At 36.6% G+C, this 20675-nt stretch overlaps 1 protein-coding gene across 2 annotated transcripts in view; it reads left to right on the forward strand.

Moving 5' to 3' along the window:
• The window catches only part of CEP85L (centrosomal protein 85 like), a 153590-nt gene that overhangs the window by 97068 nt on the left and 35847 nt on the right, over positions 1–20675 (forward strand). For both annotated transcript variants that reach the window (XM_061207074.1, XM_061207073.1), the window contains exon 6: positions 20276–20455. In XM_061207074.1, coding sequence (XP_061063057.1) covers positions 20276–20455 — 180 coding nt within the window. The remainder of the gene's footprint in view (positions 1–20275; positions 20456–20675) is intronic.

The following is a 20675-nucleotide window of genomic DNA, read 5'->3' on the forward strand; positions in this document are numbered from 1 at the left end:
TAAACAATAACTCACCATTTCACTCCCTGACCCCTGGCAACTACCATTCTACTTCATGTCTCTATAATTTTTATTACTCCAGGTATCTCATGTTAAGTGGAATTATACAGTATTTGTCTTTTTTGTGACTAGCATATTTCACTTCGCATAATATCCTCAAGGTTCATCCGTGTTGTAGCATGTGTCAGAATTTCCTTCCTTTTTAAGGCTGAATAATATCCCATTTTATTTATACCACATTTTGCTTTTCCCCTCATCTTTCAATGGACACTTGGGCTGAATCCACATTTTAGCTATAGTGAATAATGCTGCTATGAACATTTTTTATATTATTTATTTGAACATGGGTGTACAAATATCTCTTTGAGACCCTGCTTTCATTTCTTTTGAGTATATACCCAGAAATGGAATTGCTGGATCATATGGTAATTCTGTTTAATTTTTTGAGGAACTGCCACACCGTTTTACCACAGTGGAGGTACCATTTTGCATTCCCACCAAGAGTGTACAAGTGTTCTAGTTTCTCCACATTGTCACCAACACTTGTTATTTTCTGGTTTTTGATAGTAACCATCCTGATGATATCTCATTGTAATTTTGATTTGCATTTTCCTAATGATTAACGATGTTGAGCATCTTCATGTGCTTATTGGCTACTTCTGTATCTTCTTTGGGGAAAGGTCTATTCAAGTCCTTTGCCCATTTTTAAATTGGACTTTTTGTTTTTTTCTTTATTGAGTTTTAGAGATTCTCTATATATTCTGGATATTAATCCTTTGTCAGATATATGATTTGCAAATATTTTTTCTCATTCTGTGGGTTGCCTTCTTATTCTGTTGATAGTCCTTTGTGTCTTTTCATGCACAAGATTTTTAAATTTTCACGAAGTCTGATTTGTCTACTTTTCTTTTATTGCCTGTGTCTTTGGTGTCGTAAACCAAGAAATCATTACCAAATCCAGTGTCATGAAGCTTTTGCCACATGTTTTCTTCTACGAGTTTTATAGTTTTAGGTCTTACATTTAGGTCTTAGATCCCTTACAAGTTAATTCTTGTATATGGTGTTAGGTAAGGGTCCAACTTCATTCTTTTTGCATGTGGATATCCAGTTTTCCCAGCATCATTTGTTGAAAAGACAATCTTTTCCCCATTGAATTGTCTTGTCAAAAGTCATTTGACCATATATGTGAGGGTTTATTTCTGGGTTCTCTATTCTATTCCATCAGTCTATATATGTCTCTCTTTGTACCAGTACCACACTGTTTTGATTACTGTAGCTTTGCAGAAAGTTTTGAAATCACAGAGTGTAAGTCCTCCTCTGTCCCCCTTTTTCAAGATTGTTTTGGTTATTTGTAGTCCCTTGAGATTCTATATGAATTTTAGGGTGGGTTTTTCTATTTATGCAAAAAAAATGTTATTGGGATTTTGATAGGGATTACATTTGAATCTGTAGATCACTTTGAGTAATATTGACATCTTAACAATATTAAGTTTTTCAGTCCATGAGCATGGGATATATTTCCATTTATTTGTGTCATCTTCAGTTTCTTTCAGCAGTGTTTTTTAGTTTTCATTGTACAATTCTTTTACTTCTTCGGTTAAGTTACATCTTAAGTATTTTATTCTTCTTGATACTATTGTAGATAGAATTGTTTTCACAATTTCCTTTTCAGATCATTTATTATTAGTGTGTGTAGAGATGCAATTAAATTTTCTGTATTAACTTTGTATTCTGATACTTTGCTGAATCCATTCTTTTTTTTTTTTTTTTTTTTTAATTTCTCCAGCTCAAACCCAGGAGGGTGGAGATACATGGCAGGCGGGCTCCTTAGTTGTGACATGTAAACTCTTAGTTGCAGCATGCACGTGGGATCTAGTTCCCTGACCAGGGATCAAACCCGGGGTGCCTGCATTGGGAGCATGGGGTCTTACCCACTGCGCCACGAGGGAAGTCCCTGAATCCATTCTTTATTGCTAAAGAATGTGTATGATCATATCATCTGTGAACAGTGATAATTTTACATCTTCCTTTTCAATTTGGATGCCTTTAATTTCTTTTTCTTGCCTAATTGTTCTAGCTAGAACTTCCAGTACTCTGTTCAATAGAAGTGTTGTAAGTGGGAATCCTTTTTCCTGATCTTAGAGGAGATGCTCTCAGTCTTTCACCATTGAGTATGATGTTTGCTGTGGGTTTTTTCTATATAGCTTTTATTATGTTGAGTAGTTTTCTTCTTTTCCTAGCTTTTTGTGTGTTTTTATCATAAAAGGGTGTCACATTTTGCTACATGCTCTTTTCAGCCTCAGTTGAGATGATTGTTTTTCTTTTTTCTTTCATGCTCTTTTTGTGCTGTATAATAGCATTGATTGATTTTTGAATGTTAAACCATCCTTACATTCCAGGAGTAAATCCCACTTAGTCATGGAGTATAATCCTTTTTATATACTGCTAAATTCAGTTTGCTAATATTTTGTTGAGGATTTTTATATCAGTGTTCAAAAGGGTCGTTGGTCTGTAGTTTTCGTGTAGTGTCTTCATCTGGCTTTGGTATCAGAATAATGCTGACCTCAGAATGGGTTAGCAAGTGTTCCATCCTCTTCCAGTTTTTAGAAAAGTTTGAGAAAGATAGATATTAGTTCTTCTTTAAATGTTTGGTAGAATTTGCCAGTGAAGCCATCAGGTTCAGGGCTAGGGCTTTTCTTTGTTTGGAGATTTTTGATTACTGATTCAATCTCCTTACTAGTTGTAGGTCTACTCAGATTTTCTACCTCTTCATGATTTAGTGTTAGTAGGTTTTGCTTCTAGGAATCCGCCATTTCATCTAGTTTTTCCAATTTGTTGAACAGTTAATTCTTTATACTACTCTTTTATAATCCTTTTTTTGATAGAATCGATATTGTCTCCATTTAAATTTCTAATTTTAGTAATTTGAGTCTTCTTTTTTTCTTAGGCCATCTAGCAAAAGGTTTGTTAATTTTGTTCTTTTCAAAGAACCAACTGTTGGTTTCATTTATTTTCTCTATTATTTTTCTATTCTTTATTTCATTTATCTCTGCTCTAATCTTTATTTTCTTCCTTCTGATAGCTTTGGATTTAGTTCTTTTTCCAGTTCCTTATGTTGTAAAGTTACATTGTTGATTTGAGATCTTTTTCTTGTTTTCTCCATATGGATTTAATATGTATTTCTCCTAAGACTGATGTTGAACTTCTTTTTTATATTTAAGACCCATTCATGTTTCTTTTTCTGTGAATTGTTTTTTCGTATTTTTTGCTTATTTTTTCTGTATTGGTTTTTTTGCTTATGGATTTTATGAACCCTTTAATGGAAAAAAGTTAATTTCTTTTACATATAATTTGATTTGAAAATGCATTTTCTGAATTGTTGTAATATTTTCATTCTATTTATATCATTTTCTCATTTTTTTCCTTTATCTATTGTTTTCTACCATGAAGTCTCTCTAATTCTGATGAGTATTTTATAAATAAACCATTTTGGAAATGAACCCATTTAACAAACAATTATTAAACATCCACTGTGCTAAATTCTGAGGTCACAAAAGTGAAAAATAGTTCCTGCCTTCATGAATCTCAAACTATAAAGGGAGAGACCATATAGGTAAACACATTTACCCAATCCTTTAAAATTTATTATGATTCCTATAGATTAGGCATTGTCTAGGTACTAGGAATAGAAATGTGAACGAGATTGGTTTTGTCCTTGAGAGTACAGTCTAATGGGAACACAGACATAGGGTCTATGACGCCTCATAACAAAATTTATATGGCCAGAAGGACTACTTTCTCAAATTATTACTGTTTTTAAGAATTGTCCTTAATATTTGTTTTTATATATTTCTATGTAAACTTTATAATTGGCTTGTTTATTTACAAAAAGAAGAAAAACCATTGGCAGATTACTTAATGGTGGTATGTACTTCTGTTTGGTCACTTTCATTAATATCTTTATTCCTAGAATTTAAAAAAATCAACTTAAGTGGAATTTTTTCCCCCATTATATTTACAAACTTGTAGTTTTATTAAAGGCATTGTTATATTAAAATCGGGACATATTAAAGACCAAATAGCTATCAGACTTATTTGAGGCAGAGGCACTTAACAGAGATTCCAGCTTGTTTATCATACTTCTGTTACTAATGTATCAAATACCTTGTTATTATGTGGTTTCATCTTCAAGTTCCATCACATGATAACAAGGCTCTGTCATACTGAGATTAATAGTGTACAGTTATTCGAAAGTGGTATTTCTATACTACTTAAGTAGTATAAGTTGCTTTGATAAGGGTATTTTAATAGAACCATGCAGTTTCTCCTTATAACTTTATTATTCTGAATAAAGGTTTTACTTGAATTATACAATTATTATTATATTACCAAAAGCATTTAAAACTTACATTATCTGCAAGCTGAAGAAAATGTTTTTTGACACAGCATCAGGCCAGAAGAGGGCTCTCTAAGTCAGTCTGAAAGGACAGATAGAAATATCTGGAAAGGTAAGGAAAATGGACTGCTAAAAATATTAGAAGAATATTAAATTATGTGGGGAATTAAAATATTGTTGAGAAATTCATTTTAAAAGATAAGTGCAATTAATAAAAGGAAATACAAGGAAAACCCTAAGTACTAAATGGATATGATAAATATATAAGATAAACTTTTTTCCAGGAGATTGATACAGAGAGTGGATAAAACAGCAAAAGTTTAGGAGAAACAACTAATAAGATAATAAAATTTTCTTTAGTGAAGGAATTTTTTTGGCATGTGAATAGTGTTTCTATTTTTCTTCACTTTTTCATTGAACAGATTTGACATGTAATATGGTGTAAGTTTAAGGTGTGTGGCATGTTACTTTGATACATTTGTATGTAATATGATTGCTATTGTGGTATTACATTACATAACTATATATAGTACGATATAATTGTCTGTATTCATTACACTGTGCATTAGGTTTTTATGGCATATTTACTACTTGTTAAAGTTTTACCCTTAAACACCATCACTCTTATCCCCTGTGGGAGCTCCCCCCCGCCCATCCCTGGTAAGGAGGTACTCTTATGTTTTTTACAGGTTTAACTTTTTTAGATTCCACATATAAATGGTATCATACAATACTTGCCTTTCTCTGATTTATCTCACTTAGCATAATGTGCTCAAGGTCTATCCATGTTGTCTCAAATGGAAGATATCCTCCTTTCTCATGGCTGAGTAATATTCCATTGTGTGTTACATCTTTTGTCGATTCATCTGTTGATGGGCATTGGGCTGTTTCCATACCTTGGCTGTTGTGAATAATGCTGCGATAACCATGAGGGGCGCGTGTATCTTGTAGAAATCCTGTTTTCATTTCCTTTGGGTATATGCTCAGAGATGGAATTGCTGGATCACATGGTAGATTTGTCTTTTATTTTTTTGAGGAGCCTTCATATTGTTTTCTGTAGTGGCCACGCCAATTTACATTCCCACCAACCAAGTTTAAGGGTTCCCTTTCCACCACATCCTCACCAGCACTTGTTGTCTTTTGTCTTCTTTGTGATAGCCATTCTAATAGGTGGGAGGTAAGATCTCATTTTGGTTTTGATTTGCATTTCCCTAATGATTAATGATGTTGAGCATTTTTTCATGTGTCTGTTGGCCATTTTGATGTCCTCTTTGGAAAAACGTCTATTTAGTTCTTCTGCCTGTTTTTTAATAGATTGTTTTTTGAGTTGAATGAGTTTTTTATATATTTTGGATATTAACCCCTTATATGATACAGGGTTTGCAAAATGTTCTCCCATTCTATAGGTTGTCTTTTCATTCTGTTAACTATTTCTTTTGCTGTACAGAAGCTTTTGAGTTTGATTAGTCTCATTTGTTGAGTTTTGCTTTTGTTGTTTGTCCTTTTGGCATCATGTCAAAATCATTGCCAAGACAAATATTGATGAGCTTCTTCCCTATATTTTCTTCTAGCAGTTTTATGGTATCGGGTCTTATGTTTAAGTCTTTGGTCCATTTTGAGTTAATTTTTGTGAGTGATATGAGATAGGGGTCCAGTTTCATTGTTCTGCATGTGTTTCTCCAGTTTTCCCAGCACCATACCCATTGAGTATTCTTGGCTCCTTGTTGAATATTAGTTGACCTTGTATTCTGGTGTTTAATTCTGGGCTCTCTGTTGTGTTTCATTGGTCAATGTGTTTATTTTTGTGCCAGTACCAAACTGTTTTTATTACTATGGCTTTGTAGTGTAGTTTGGAATCTAGAAGTGTAATGCCTCTGGTTTTGTTCTTTTTTCTCAGTATTGCTTTGGCTGTCCAGGGTCTTTTTAGGGTTGTTCTATTTCTGTGAAGAGCAACAAAGGAATTTTTTCCTTGGATTTATGAACATTATTTTTTGTGCACAACATTTTGTATGTGCACATTTTTTGGGTCCATACTTGTTCATCTTAATTCCCTAGTATATTTAAAAAGTGGGGGGTTTCCCTGGTGGTGCAGTGGTTGAGAATCCACCTGCCAATGCAGGGGACACGGGTTCAAGCCCTGGTCTGGGAAGATCCCACATGCCGCGGAGCAGCTAAGCCCATGTGCCACAACTGCTGAGCCTGTGCTCCAGAGCCCGCGAGCCACAGCTACTGAAGTCTGTGCACCTAGAGCCTGTGCTCTGCAATGGGAGAAGCCACCGCAATGAGAAGCCCATGCACCGCAGTGAAGAGTAGTCCCCGCTCACTGCAACTAGAGGAAGCCCACACGCAGCAATAAGGACCCAACTCAGCCAAAAATAAATAAATAAAATAAATAATTTTTTTTAAAAAGGGAATTATACTTTTACTATTCTGTATATTCTAGGTTTAAAAAGCATATTTTTGAAATAAAATGACTTTTTAATTAATTTATAGATGAAAAACATTATTGAGAAGTAACTTCTATTTGCCTATTAAAAACTTTGAATAACCTTACAATCAAAATGAACTAGACATTGCTAAGTCTCATAGGCAGAAAATGAGAACCAGGTCTTTATCCTAAAATCCAAACTTCCTAGGTTGTTTCAGTAGTAGAATTGGTAGAACCAAGGAGTAATTTGTACTTATAATGCCTTAAACCAAAATTTTAACCTGTGGTTAACAGGCTTGCATGGAAAAACCCCAAATGTGAAAGACCCTTTTTCCTTTTGTTAAAAACTGAAGAAGAAAGAGAATTCTTCTTTTGAAAGACCTATTAAATAATGGTTATTCTTTTTAAGCTTTATTGATGCATCATTCCTTTTTTCTTCCCATTTATATCATTTTTTTTCTATTCCTTTTTCCTTCAGCTATTTTTTTCTACTACCAAGTCCTTTGGTTCTAATGAACATTTTATAAATGAGTCCCACCTTTGCAAAGGAACTTATTGAACAGAACATAAACACCTAATGTGTTAAATACTGGGCCCACAGAAGTGAAGAACAGTTTCTGTCTTCGTGGAACTTGAAGTTCACAAAGGGAGACTATATCAAAAACCATGTATATCCATTTCTTCAAAAATTATGTTTACTATGGATAAGGCACCATTTAGGCTCTAGTAATACGTGAATGAAGTTGGTCTTTCCCTCAGTGTGTGTACAATCTAATGAGGAACACAGATAAACATCAGACAATTGCCGTATGTTGGATGTGCCCAAGAGGTATATATTTGAAGAGCTATGGGAACCCGTACTAAGAACATATAAACCAGTCTTCCAAAGGTCAGGTCAAGCTTCCCATAGGAAGGGATATCTAGTCCAAGAACCTGATGGATTAAAAGAAAATAGCCAGAAGAAGGAGGTAGCAGAATAGTGTTTGAGGCATAGTATACTGCATGCAGACAGGCTTAAAGGCAAGAAAGGAAGTAATCATTTGGAAACTACAAATTATTCTGTAAGGATGAAGTATATAATGAGAGAAGAGTAGTGGTAAGAGATGTGGTTGAAGAGGTAAGCAGGGGTCGAGTTGTATCAAAGGCTTGAGAAGTAAGGGCTCCATTTGTCTCCAATTTAGGGACAATTCCAGTCAATGTCTGTTGAATTAGCATAATTATTAATAGCACCCTCTTTCACTCACCCAGATATCTTAGTTTGGTTATTCCAATGGCATAATAGAGACTGGATTTAAGATGGATAGTATTGGAGACAGGGAAACAGTCTGGAGGCTATCTCAATAATCTAAAAGTTAAGTGAATACCTGAATTTTAAAACAATGTTGGTCAGGATGAAAGGAAGATTACTTATTAAACATCTGTGTGACCAAGCATGGGCTAGATGTAGTGACATTAATGTGGTGAGAGAGATAATTGCCTAGTTTCAGATGGGTGAAGTTGATTGGTTTACACTGTCAATGACCAGGATAGAGACTACTCCATTAGGAATAGGTTTAGAAGAGAAAAATGATGAGTTCAGCTTATGTATTATAAATTTGGGACTGAGATGAAGAATGAGGTTGGATTCCTGGGTAGAGGTCTGAGGGAGAGATTAGAGATTTAGGAGTTGTCCGTCTACCTGGGTAGTTGTTGGATCCTTGGGCATGATCTGGTGTTGCAGGGAGTGAAGAAAATGGGATTCAGAAGTAAAGACAGGAACAGTAGTGTTCTACAGGGTAGTAGAAGAGCACAACTTGTGAAGGAGAATGGGAGGTGGTGTGGGGTATTGTCATAGAAATGAAGGGAAGAAAGGCTTTCTCCAGAATGAGTGGTTGTTTGACGTCAACTAGAGAAAGTAGGTATAAAGGCTGAAAACATCTTATTAAATGTAGAAATTAAAGCTCTTTGGCTTCAGTCTTCTCTGTCTGCTTAATTTCATCTAGAGGTTCAACTACAGCTCGTCTTGCTGCAAAACACATTTCTGTAGTGCAAATGTGCTCATACACAAATGATAAATAGGAGAACGATGTCAGCATAGTTTTCAAGTCTCACTGGTTCATCTGTGGCTTTGTTTTGTTTTGTTTTCTAGGCAAGGGGAGTTAGAATAATGGGGGTAAAATTAGTTTTTGGCAGGCTGTAAAAAAGACCTAGGCTCACCTACTGCATTGGCAGCAGAAGCCTCTTCAAGCTTCATTTAAAGAAAATTATGAGTGCCTGTCCTTCCTTGAGAGATGCACTTCCTCTGCTAGTGGTTTTCAATTCATGGCAGGTTATATTGCCTCCTGCCCATCTGGATGGCTGTCCCTCTATTACAGAGTTCTACCTTCATCATCTCAACACCCACCAGACCTGCTCTGATCAAAGCGACACCAGCATTTTGGCTGTATTTAATATCAACCGTGGCTGCCTGCCCAGAATGTTCAACTTACTCCCTGGTTACTGTCTTCATTAGTGATCTGCTATAAAGTTGGATAGGTTTTGAGTGGATTATTCATATTCTTACTTTTCCATAAGCCCTATTATTTTTAGTTCATAATTTTCTAGTGGTTTTCCACTAATGTGTATATTTAATTATAATAAAAACACCTTTATTAACTTTTTTGTAAAATTAGTAAAGTATATAATTTAGGGAACTTTTAGGTTCACAGCAAAATTGAGCAGTAAGTACAGAGAATTCCCATGCTGTGTTCCCCATACACCCACAGCCTCCTCCACTATTGACATCGTGTATCACAGGGTACATTGTTACAGTTGAACCTATATTGACATGTCCTTATTACCCAAAGGCCATAGTTTACATTGGGGTTTGTTCACACTTGGTGTTGTACATTCTGTGGGTTTGGGCAAATATATAATGACCTATCTCCACCATTCTAGTATCATACAGAATAGTTTCACTGCCCTAAAAATCTGTGTACTCTGCCTGTCCTGCCTCCCTCCCCCTTAACCTCTGGCAACAACTAATCTTTTTAGTGTCTCTAGTTTTGTCTTTTCCAGAATGTCCTATAGTTGGAATATAGCCTTTCAGATTGGCTTCTTTTGCTTAGTAATACACATTAAAGTTCCCTCTATGTCTTTTCATGTATTGATGGCTCATTTCTTTTTAGCACTGAATAATATTCCATTGTCTGGATGTACCACACTTTATTTATCCATTCACCTACTGAAGGAGATTTTAGTTGATACCAAGTTTTGGCAGTTGTGAATAAAGCTGCTAATAATATTCATGTGCAGATTTTTGTGTAGGCATAAGTTTTCACTTCCTTTGGATAAATATCAAGGGATATGATTATGGATCATGTGGTAAAAGTATGTTTAGTTTTTAAGTAACTGCCAAACTGTTCCAAAGTGACTATACCACTTTGCATTCCCACCAGCAATGAATGAAAGTTCCATATCTTCACCAGCATTTGATATTGTCAGTGTTTTGGATTTGGGCCATTCTAACAGGTGTATAGTGGTAGCTCATTGTTGTTTTAATTTGCAATTCCCTAAAGACGTATGATGTTAAACACCTTTTCATATGCTTATTTGCCATCTGTATATTTTCTTTGAGGTGTTTGTTCAGATCTTTTGCCCCTTTTAAATTGTGGTGTATGTTTTTTTATTATTTAATTTGAGTGCTTTGTATTTTTTTTTAATTAATTAATTAATTTATTTTTTTTTACAAGTTCTTTATCAGATGTGTCTTTTGCAAATATTTTCTTCCAGTATGTGGGTTGTCTTTTCATTCTCTTGATATTGTCTTTTGCATAGCAGAAAATTTTAATGAAGTCCAGCTTATCAGTTGTTTATTTTATGGATCATGCCTCTTGGCAGTGTATCTAAAAGTCATTGCCATATCCAAGGTCATCTGAGTTTTCTCCTATGTTATCTTTTTTTTTTTTTTTTAACATCTTTATTGGAGTATAATTGCTTTACAGTGTTGTGTTAGTTTCTGCTGTATAACAGAGTGAATCAGCTATATGCATACATATATCCCCATATCCCCTCCCTCTTGCATCTCCCTCCCACCCTCCTTATTATCCCACTGCTCTAGGTGGTCGCAAAGCACCGAGCTGATCTCCCTGTGCCATGGAGCTGCTTTCCACTAGCTATCTGTTTTACATTTGGTACTGTATATATGTCAGTGCTACTGTCTCACTTCGTCCCAGCTTACCCTTCCCCCTCCCCGTGTCCTCAAGTCCATTCTCTACGTCTCTGTTTTTATTCCTGTCCTGCCCCTAGGTTCATCAGAACCATTTTTTTTTTTAGATTCCATATATATGCGTTAGCATACAGTATTTGGTTTTCTCTTTCTGACTTACTTCACTCTGTATGACAGACTGTAGGTCCATCCACTACATCACTACAAATAACTCAGTTTTGTTTCTTTTTATGGCTGAGTAATATTCCATTGTATATATGTGCCACATCTGCTTTATCCATTCATCTGTTGATGGACACTTAGGTTGCTTCCATGACCTGGCTATTGTAAATGCTTGATATGATTTCAATTTTCTTAAATTTACTGAGACTTGATTTGTGACCCAAGATGTGATCTATCCTGGAGAATGTTCTGTGCACACTTGAGAAGAAAGTGTAATCTGCTGTTTTTGGATGGAATGTCCTATAAATATCAATTAAATCTGTCTGGTCTTTTGTGTCATTTAAAGCTTGTGTTTCCTTATTAACTTTCTGTTTGGATGATCTGTCCATTGGTGTAAGTGAGGTGTTAAAGTCCCCCACTATTATTGTGTTACTGTCGATTTCCTCTTTTATAGCTGTTAGCAGTTGCCTTATGTATTGAGGTGCTCCTATGTTGGGTGCATATATATTTATAATTGTTATATCTTCCTCTTGGATTGGTCCCTTGATCATTATGTAGTGTCCTTCCTTGTCTCTTGTAACATTCTTTATTTTAAAGTCTATTTTATCTGATATGAGTATTGCTACTCCAGCTTTCTTCTGATTTCCATTTGCGTGGAATATCTTTTTCCATCCCTTCACTTTCAGTCTGTAGGTGTCCCTAGGTCTGAAGTGGGTCTCTTGTAGACAGCATATATATGGGTCTTGTTTTTGTATCCATTTAGCAAGCCTGTGTCTTTTGGTTGGAGCATTTAATCCATTCACATTTAAGGTCATTATCTATATGTATGTTCCTATGACCATTTTCTTAATTGTTCTGGGTTTTGTTTTTTTTTTTTAAAGTTTTCATTTTTTTTTAATTAATTAATTAATTTATTTATTTTTGGCTGTGTTGGGTCTTCGTTTCTGTGCGAGGGCTTTCTTCAGTTGCGGCAAGCGGGGGCCACTCTTCATCGCGGTGCGCGGGCCTCTCACTGTCGAGGCCTCTCTTGTTGCGGAGCACAGGCTCCAGACGCGCAGGCTCAGTAGTTGTGGCTCACGGGCCTAGTTGCTCCGCGGCACGTGGGATCTTCCCAGACCAGGGCTTGAACCTGTGTCCCCCACATTGGCAGGCAGATTCTCAACCACTGCGCCACCAGGGAAGCCCTTGGGTTTGTTTTTGTAGGTCCTTTTCTTCTCTTGTGTTTCCCACTTAGAGAAGTTCCTTTAACATTTGCTGTAGAGCTGGTTTGGTGGTGCTGAATTCTCTTAGCTTTTGCTTGTCTGTAAAGCTTTTGATTTCTCCATCAAATCTAAATGAGATCCTTGCCGGTAGAGTAATCTTGGTTGTAGGTTCTTCCCTTTCATCACTTTAAGTATATCATGCCACTCCCTTATGGCTTGTAGAGTTTCTGCTGAGAAATCAGCTGTTAACCTTATGGGAGTTCCCTTGTATGTTATTTGTCATTTTTCCCGTGCTGCTTTCAATAATTTTTCTTTGTCTTTAATTTTTGCCAGTTTGATTATTATGTGTCTCGGCGTGTTTCTCGTTGGGTTTATCCTGTATGGGACTCTCTGTGCTTCCTGGACTTGGGTGGCTATTTCCTTTCTCATGTTAGGGAAGTTTTCAACTGTAATCTCTTCAAATATTTTCTCGGGTCCTTTCTCTGTCTCTTCTCCTCTGGGACCCCTATAATGTGAATGTTGTTGCATTTAATGTTGTCCCAGAGATCTCTTAGGCTGTCTTCATTTCTTTTCATTCTTTTTTCTTTATTCTGTTCCTCAGCAGTGAATTCCACCATTCTGTCTTCCAGGTCACTTATCCGTTCTTCTGCCTCAGTTATTCTGCTATTGATTCCTTGTAGTGTAGTTTTCATTTCAGTTATTGTATTGTTCATCTCTGTTCTTTAATTCTTCTAGGTCTTTGTTAAAAATTTCTTGCATCTTCTCGATCTTTGCCTCCATTCTTATTCCGAGGTCCTGGATCATCTTCACTATCATTATTCTGAATTCTTTTTCTGGAAGGTTGCCTATCTCCACTTCATTTAGTTGTTTTTCTGGGGTTTTATCTTGTTCCTTCATCTGGTACATAGCCCTCTGCCTTTTCATCTTGTCTGTCTTTCTGTGAATGTGGTTTTTGTTCCACAGGCTGCAGGATTGTAGTTCTTCTTGCTTCTGCCTTCTGCCCTCTGGTGGATGAGGCTATCTAAGAGGCTTGAGCAAGTTTCCTGATGGGAGGGACTGGTGGTGGGTAGAGCTGACTGTTGCTCTGGTGGGCAGAGCTCAGTAAAACTTTAATCTGCTTGTCTGCTGATGGGTGGGGCTGGGTTCCCTCTCTGTTGGTTGTTTGGCCTGAGGCAACCCAACACTGGAGCCTACCTGACTTTTTGGTGGGGCTAGTGGCAGACTCTGGGAGGGCTCACGCCAAGGAGTACTTCCCAGAACTTCTGCTGCCAGTGTCCTTGTCCCCAAGGTGAGCCACAGCCACCCCCCGCCTCTGCAGGAGACTCTCCAACACTAGCACGTAGGTCTGGGTCAGTCTCCTATGGGGTCACTGCTCCTTCCCCTGGGTCCCGATGCGTACACTACTTTGTGTGTGCCCTCCAAGAGTGGAGTCTCTGTTTCCCCCAGTCTTGTCGAAGTCCTGTAATCAAATCCCGCTAGGCTTCAAAGTCTGATTCTCCAGGAATTCCTCCTTCCATTGCTGGACCCCCAGGTTGGGAAGCCTGACGTGGGACTCAGAACCTTCACTCCAGTGGGTGGACTTCTGTGGTATAAGTGTTCTCCAGTTTGTGAGTCACCCACCCAGCAGTTACGGGATTTGATTTTATTGTGATTGTGCCCCTCCTACCTTCTCATTGTGGCTTCTCCTTTGTCTTTGGATGTGGGGTATCTTTTTTGGTGAGTTCCAGTGTCCTCCTGTCGATGATTGTTCAGCAGTTAGTTGTGATTCCGGTGCTCTCACAAGAGGGAGTGAGAGCACATCCTTCTACTCTGCCATCTTGAACCAGTCTCTAGTTCATTTTTGTGGAGGGTGTAAGGTCTGTGTCTAGAATCTTTTTTTTTTTTTGCATGTGGATGTTCAGTTGTTCTAGTATCATTTGTTGAAAAGACTGTTTTTGCTCCACTGTACTGCCTTTGCCCTTTTGTCAGTAGATTGGTTGACTGTATTTGTGTGGATCTGTTTCTGGGCTCTGCATGCTGTTCCATTGACCTGTTTGTTCTTTCCCCAATACCACACATTCTTGATTACTGTAGCTTTACTGTAAGTCTTGAAGTCAGGGTGTCAGTCCTCTATCTTAGTTGGTTCATCTCCTTAAGTATTATGTTGGCCATTCTGGAGCTTTTATTTTTCCATATAAACTTTAGAATCAGCTTGTCACTATCCACAAAATAACTTGCTGGGATTTTTATTGAAATTGCATCGAATCTATAGATCAAGTTGGGAAGAACTTGACATCTTGACAATACTGAGTCTGTCCATGAACAGGGAATATCTTTTCATTTATTTGGTCCTTCTTTGATATCTTTGATCAGAGTTTTGTAGTATTCCTTGTATAGATCTTGTATATACACATTTTGTTAGATTTATACTATTATGCTTTTGGGGGTGCTAACGTAAATGGTAATGTGTTTTTAGTTTCAAATTACACTTGTTCATTGCTGTTATATAGGAAAGAAAGTGCCTGACTTTCATATATTTCACTCCACTCTGGTTTTGCTTGCATGGTTTCTGAGAAGTTGTATAAAGCTTTTATCTTTTCCTGTCTATAGGTAAGGTATTTTCTCCTCTGGTTTCTTTCACAATTTTTTTAATCTTTGATTTTCAAAAATTTAAATATGCTTAAGTGTAGTTTTGGGGCATTTATTCTGCTTGGTGTTCTCTGAGCTTCCTGGATCTGAGGTGTGGTATGTGACCATTTGGGGAAATTCTCAAATCATATTGTTTAAAATATTGCTGTTTTCTTTCTCTCTTTTCCTTGTGGTGTTCCCATAAGATGTATATTACAACTTTTGTAGTTATCTCATGACTCTTGGATATTCTGTTCTATTTTTTCCAATCTTTTTCCTCTTTGCTCTTAAGTTTTAGAAGTTTCTGCTGTCATATCCTCAAGCTCAGATTGTTTCCTGCGCCAGGTCCAGTCTACTAATAACCACATCAAAGACATTCTTCGTTTCTGTTCCAGTGTTTTTTGTCTCTAGAGTTTCTTTTATAGTCTTTCCGGCTCTGTTCTTATATTATCCATCTGTTCTTGAATGTTGTCTACTTCAACAGTAAAGCCCTTAAGCATATTAATCATAGTTTTAAAAAATGTCTGTTCTGATAATTCCAACGTTTGTGACATATCTGACTCTAGTTCTGATGCTTGTTCAGTCTCTCCAGATGTACTGATAAAAGGAAATGTGGTAAATAGGCCTTTAGTAATGTCATGGTAGGGTGTGGGGAAGGGGAAGCATTCTCTGGCCCTCTGACTTAGTCTTTTCGTGAGCCTGTGCTCCTGGACTGTGAACTTCACCAGTGCTTCTTAGTTTTTTCTTTCCCACCCTTAGGTAGGACAGGATGGCTAGAGGCAACTGAATTGGATATTAACCCTTCCCCCATGTGGAAGGCTAGAGGGAGCTGGTTTGGGATTTTTTTCCTTCTAGGTATGTTAGTTCCCTTCTAGGTAGGTTAGTCTCTGGTAAAGTAGTTTCTCCTGAGGACAGGCCTTGTTAAGAAGAACATAGAGCTTTGGCATTTCAGCATGGTTTCTTTTCTCCTCCCTCTGCTGGAAGCACAAAGGGATTCATGGTGAGGACCTGGTAGAGCTTCTAGTGGTATAATTCAAGAATATTGGGTGTCCCCTATGACTGGGTACCCCTGGAGTTTTTGACTCTCAGACCTTCACTCTGAGCCTCCAACAAATTCATCAATTACAGTTCTGGTTTTCCTACTTCAGCACTGGTTCCCATGGATAATTCTGTTCCAGTAAGTGTGATTTTCTTTATTTGCCTGTTTCTCCATTTTTGGGGGTTGCAGTTCGCCCGATAACCTCACTTCTCTGACAGATATAAGAAGAGTTGTTGATTTTTCAGTTTGTTCAGCTTTTTACTTGTCGGTAAAACAGGTTGGCAATTTCTGAGCTCATTATACGCCTGATGGGAAATTGTAAATCTGTATTAACTTTTTTACAGTTTCCTAGCCTATCCTGGCCATTTTTCTGGGTTCTAGACCCATCTCTTTGCCTGATGTTCATATATATTTGTATCTTAATATTAAATTGATATTAACTGGCATCTTAATATCAGTAGGCTCTAATTGTAATTAAGTACGTTTGCTTAAACCTGTTCTCCCACATGACCTCCTTACCTCTGCTCAGAATATGATCTTCCCTGTTACTTAGACTCAGAATTTCGAACCTTTAGTTATCTTTAACATTTCTTGTCCATTCACACCTTAAAAAATAATTTTCTCTAAATCCTCTCATTTCTGCTTCCAGAGTTTCTTCCTTCTGTTCTCAGTGTTCTTGTTCAGCTCCTTGGCTTTTCAGCTAAATAGGTTAGGATAATTTCTTAAAGTGATATATTCATATCCATTCACCATATCCTTTAATTCATCTTGTTCATTACTTCCAATTGTTATAGTTCTCTCTTGTCCTTTTCCCTCTTTTCTTTTCCCTTTAATCTAAAGTTACTAAGAGTTTACACACTACGGTAAGTGCTAGGGAATGCAGAGATTTACAAAACAGAGTTCACAGACTTCTTAAACATGTCACTTTCTTGTTCTAGAACCATCACCGGATTCCCATTTCCTATGAATTAAGGTTGAATTCTGAACCTTGTGATTCTAAAGTATGGTCTCACGTAGATGTTTTAATTTTCTCTTATATTCACCCCTCTTGTAACCTATACTTTATGGGTACTCTGTGCATATAGTCCATCTTTTACCTTTTTAAAATGTTCTTTCTGGAATGCTTTTCTTCCTTTCTCTGTTCCTGCCAGAATCCTCCTTATTTTCAAAGTCTGTCCCAAAAGCCACCTTTCCAGTAAAGCCTTTTCCCTCATTCTCCCCATGCCCTTTTCATTTATCCTCCCACCTTCCAACACTTTGTACTGAAGATGGCTTTTCTTTGGCTGCCATACTATATTGTATCCTGTATATAATTATCTAAGGGTTTCTCTTATGCTTCTGATTAGAATTTGAGTTTGTAAAGGGCAGTGCCTAAGTCGGTTATCTTTGAAATACCATGCACATGATAAATGCTGTTTATATAATCAAAATTTTTTTCCTTCCAGTTTTATGGAGATATAATTGACATACAGCACTGTATAAATTTAAGGTGTACAGCATAATGATTTGACCTTCATGCATCATGAAATGATGACCACAGTAAGTTTAGTGAGCATCCACCATCTCATACAAATACAGAATAGAAGAAAAAGAAAAAAACATATTTTTTCCTTGTGATGAGAACTCTTAGGATTCACTTTCTTAACAACTTTCATATATAACATACAGCAGTGTTAATTATGTTTATCATGTTGTCCGTTACATCCCTAGTACTTATTTATCCTATAACTGGAGGTTTGTACCTTTTGACCCCCTTCATCCACTTCCCCTTCCCCCACCCCTGCCTCTGGTAACCGCAGATCTGATCTCTTTTTTTCTATGAGTTTGTTTGTTTGTTTTTGAAGTGTAATTGACCTACAATATTATGTTAGTTCCTGGTGCACAACATATTGATTCAGTATTTCTATACATGACAGAATGATCACCACACTAAGTCTAGTTACCTCCTGTCACCATACAAAGACATTCCATTATTACGGACCGTGTTCCTCACACTGCACATTTCATACCTGTGACTCATTGATTTTGTAACTAGAAGTTTGTACCTCTTCATCTCCCTCACCTGTTTGTTCTCTGTATCTATGACTGTTTCTGTTTTGTTATGTTTGTTCATTTGTTTTGTTTTTTAAATTCCATGTATAAGCAAAATCATATGGTATTTGTCTTTGTCTGTCTGACTTAACTTCACTTAGCATATTACCCTCTAGGTCCATCCATATTGTCACAAATAGCAAAATTTCATCTTATATTATAGCTGAGTAATATTCTGTTGGATGGATAGACAGATAGATATGGATATCACCTCTTCTTTATACATTCATCTATTGATAGGCACTTAGGTTGCTTCCATATCTTGGCTGTTGTTCACTGCTGCAGTGAACACAGGGTTGCATATATCTTTTCAAATTAAGTGTTTTTGTTTTCTTCAGATAGATACCCAGGAGTGGAATTTCTTGATCATATGATAGTTCTATTTCTAATTTTTTGAGAAACTGACCTACTGTTTTTCCATAGCGGCTGCACCAATTTGCATTCCCACCAACAGTGCACGAGGGTTCTTTTTCTCTGCATCCTGGCCAACACTTTATTGTTATTTGTTGTCTTTCTGATGATAGCCATTCTGATAGGTGTGAGGTTGTATCTCACTGTGGTTTTGATTTGCATTTCCCCTATGATTAGTGATGTTGAACATCTTTTCATGTGCCTGTTGGCCATCTGTATGTCTTCTTTGAAAAAATGTTTTTTCAGGTCCTCTGTCCATTTTTTAATTTTTTTTTTTTCATGTTGAATTGTATGAGTCCTTCGTATATTTTGGATATTAACCCCTTATCAGATAAATCATTTGCCATTATCTTCTGTCATTCAGTAGGTGGCCTTTTTGTTGTTGATAGTTTCCTTCATAGTGCAAAGGCTTTTTAGTTTGATTTAGTCCCATTTGTTTATTTTTGCTTTTGTTGCTCTTGCTGAGGAGACATAATCCCAAAAAAATTGCCAAAACTGATATCACAGAGTGTACTGCCTGTGTTTTCTTCTAGGAGTTTTATGGTTTCAGGTCTTACATTTTAAGTCTTTAATCCATTTTGAGTTTATTTTTTATATGGTGTGAGAAAGCATCCAGTTTGATTCTTTTGCATGTAGCTGTCCAGTTTTCCCAGCACCATTTATTGAAGAAGCTGTTTTTTCCCCCGTTGTATATTCTTGCCTCCTATGTCGTAGATTAATTGACCATGTAAGTATGGGTTCTTTTCTAGGCTCTCTATTCTGTGCCACTGATTTATGTGTCTGTTTTTGTGCCAGTACCATACCGTGTATATAATTTTTGAATTGCATCTCTACCTTTTGAAAAAGTATGAGTTCTTCAAGGCCTAGTTCAAGTTCACTTCTGTAAAGCCTTTCCATAGCTACTACACATACAACTATCCTAGCACTTAGGCAGTTTTTGTTGTCTTTTTGTGTGTGACACTTTATTAAACTGGTGGGACCTTGTTTTATTAACTGTTGACTACCCAGTACACAATGCCTAACATATGTGCTTAGTAAATAGAAAAATAATCTGTTTCTTTACTTTCACATTACTTTGTTGGTATCACATTCTTATCACATTCTAATTTGTTTGAGGAAATATTTGTATTTCCTGCCCTCCCCTTCCAGGTTGTAATGCTGCAGGGAGAAGGGGAGGGAAGAGATTTTGTCTGACTCTCCTTCAAAGCCTTGCTCATGAAAAGAATAATACACTTATTCATTAAGCGATTATTTTTTAACATTTATTTTGTGCCAGTCACTGTTCTATGAAATAGGGATATAAGAGCAACTAAGATGGACAGAAATTCCTGATTTCATGGACCTTACTTTCTAGTTAGGGGAAACACTCTATTAATACTTACTGAGTTTAATATTAGCTAAAAAATGATCACCTGTGAGGAAGTATTTCTTTAGTTTTTATTTATTTCCCCTGAGATTTCACTTCTTTGTAATGTACTTTTTATACTCTAATGATACTTTTTAACCAAATAATAACTGCTTTTTATTAAGCTTCTGCTGTGTGCTAGGAACTTTACATAACTTGTTGATGGTAAGGAATTTGAATTGACCATGGCACATAACTAGGAAGCAGGAGAACTGGGATTTATGCCAAGGTCTGTCATTAAAGGCTATTTTTGCTCTTTGTACTGTAACTCATTTCTAATTTCTTTCCATTTGTTCAGACAGGTAAACTTTTAAAGTCTTACCTATGTTTTTTTTTCTTTCTGAATAGCCACAATATGAGAATACTTCCATCCAGACTTCATTTTCAGAACAGTCAACATCCCATTCCCAGCAAGAGGAACTTGAGCAAAAGCTTGCATCTACTGAGAAAGAGGTTTTACAGCTCAATCAGTTTCTAAAACAAAGAATAAGCCAATTTAGTGAAGAGAAGAAGAAACTGGAGGAAAAGGTAGGTATTTTTAGTAAAGTTGAATTGGGTCAAGGGCATTCCTTCAACCTATGATTTTTTTGTCATCTACTCTATGCCAGGTGTCATACCAGGTTTTATTTACATTGAAGTGATTAGTTTTACAGTAACTTTTGAGAAACCCTGTGCTATCTACAAAAATCCAGGCATTTTTTTTTGAGAGATAAAAATACCACTGTGTATTATATTATGTCTTTCTAAG

This window comes from Eubalaena glacialis, chromosome 12 (genome assembly GCF_028564815.1).
Source record: "Eubalaena glacialis isolate mEubGla1 chromosome 12, mEubGla1.1.hap2.+ XY, whole genome shotgun sequence".
Lineage (NCBI taxonomy): Eukaryota > Metazoa > Chordata > Mammalia > Artiodactyla > Balaenidae > Eubalaena > Eubalaena glacialis.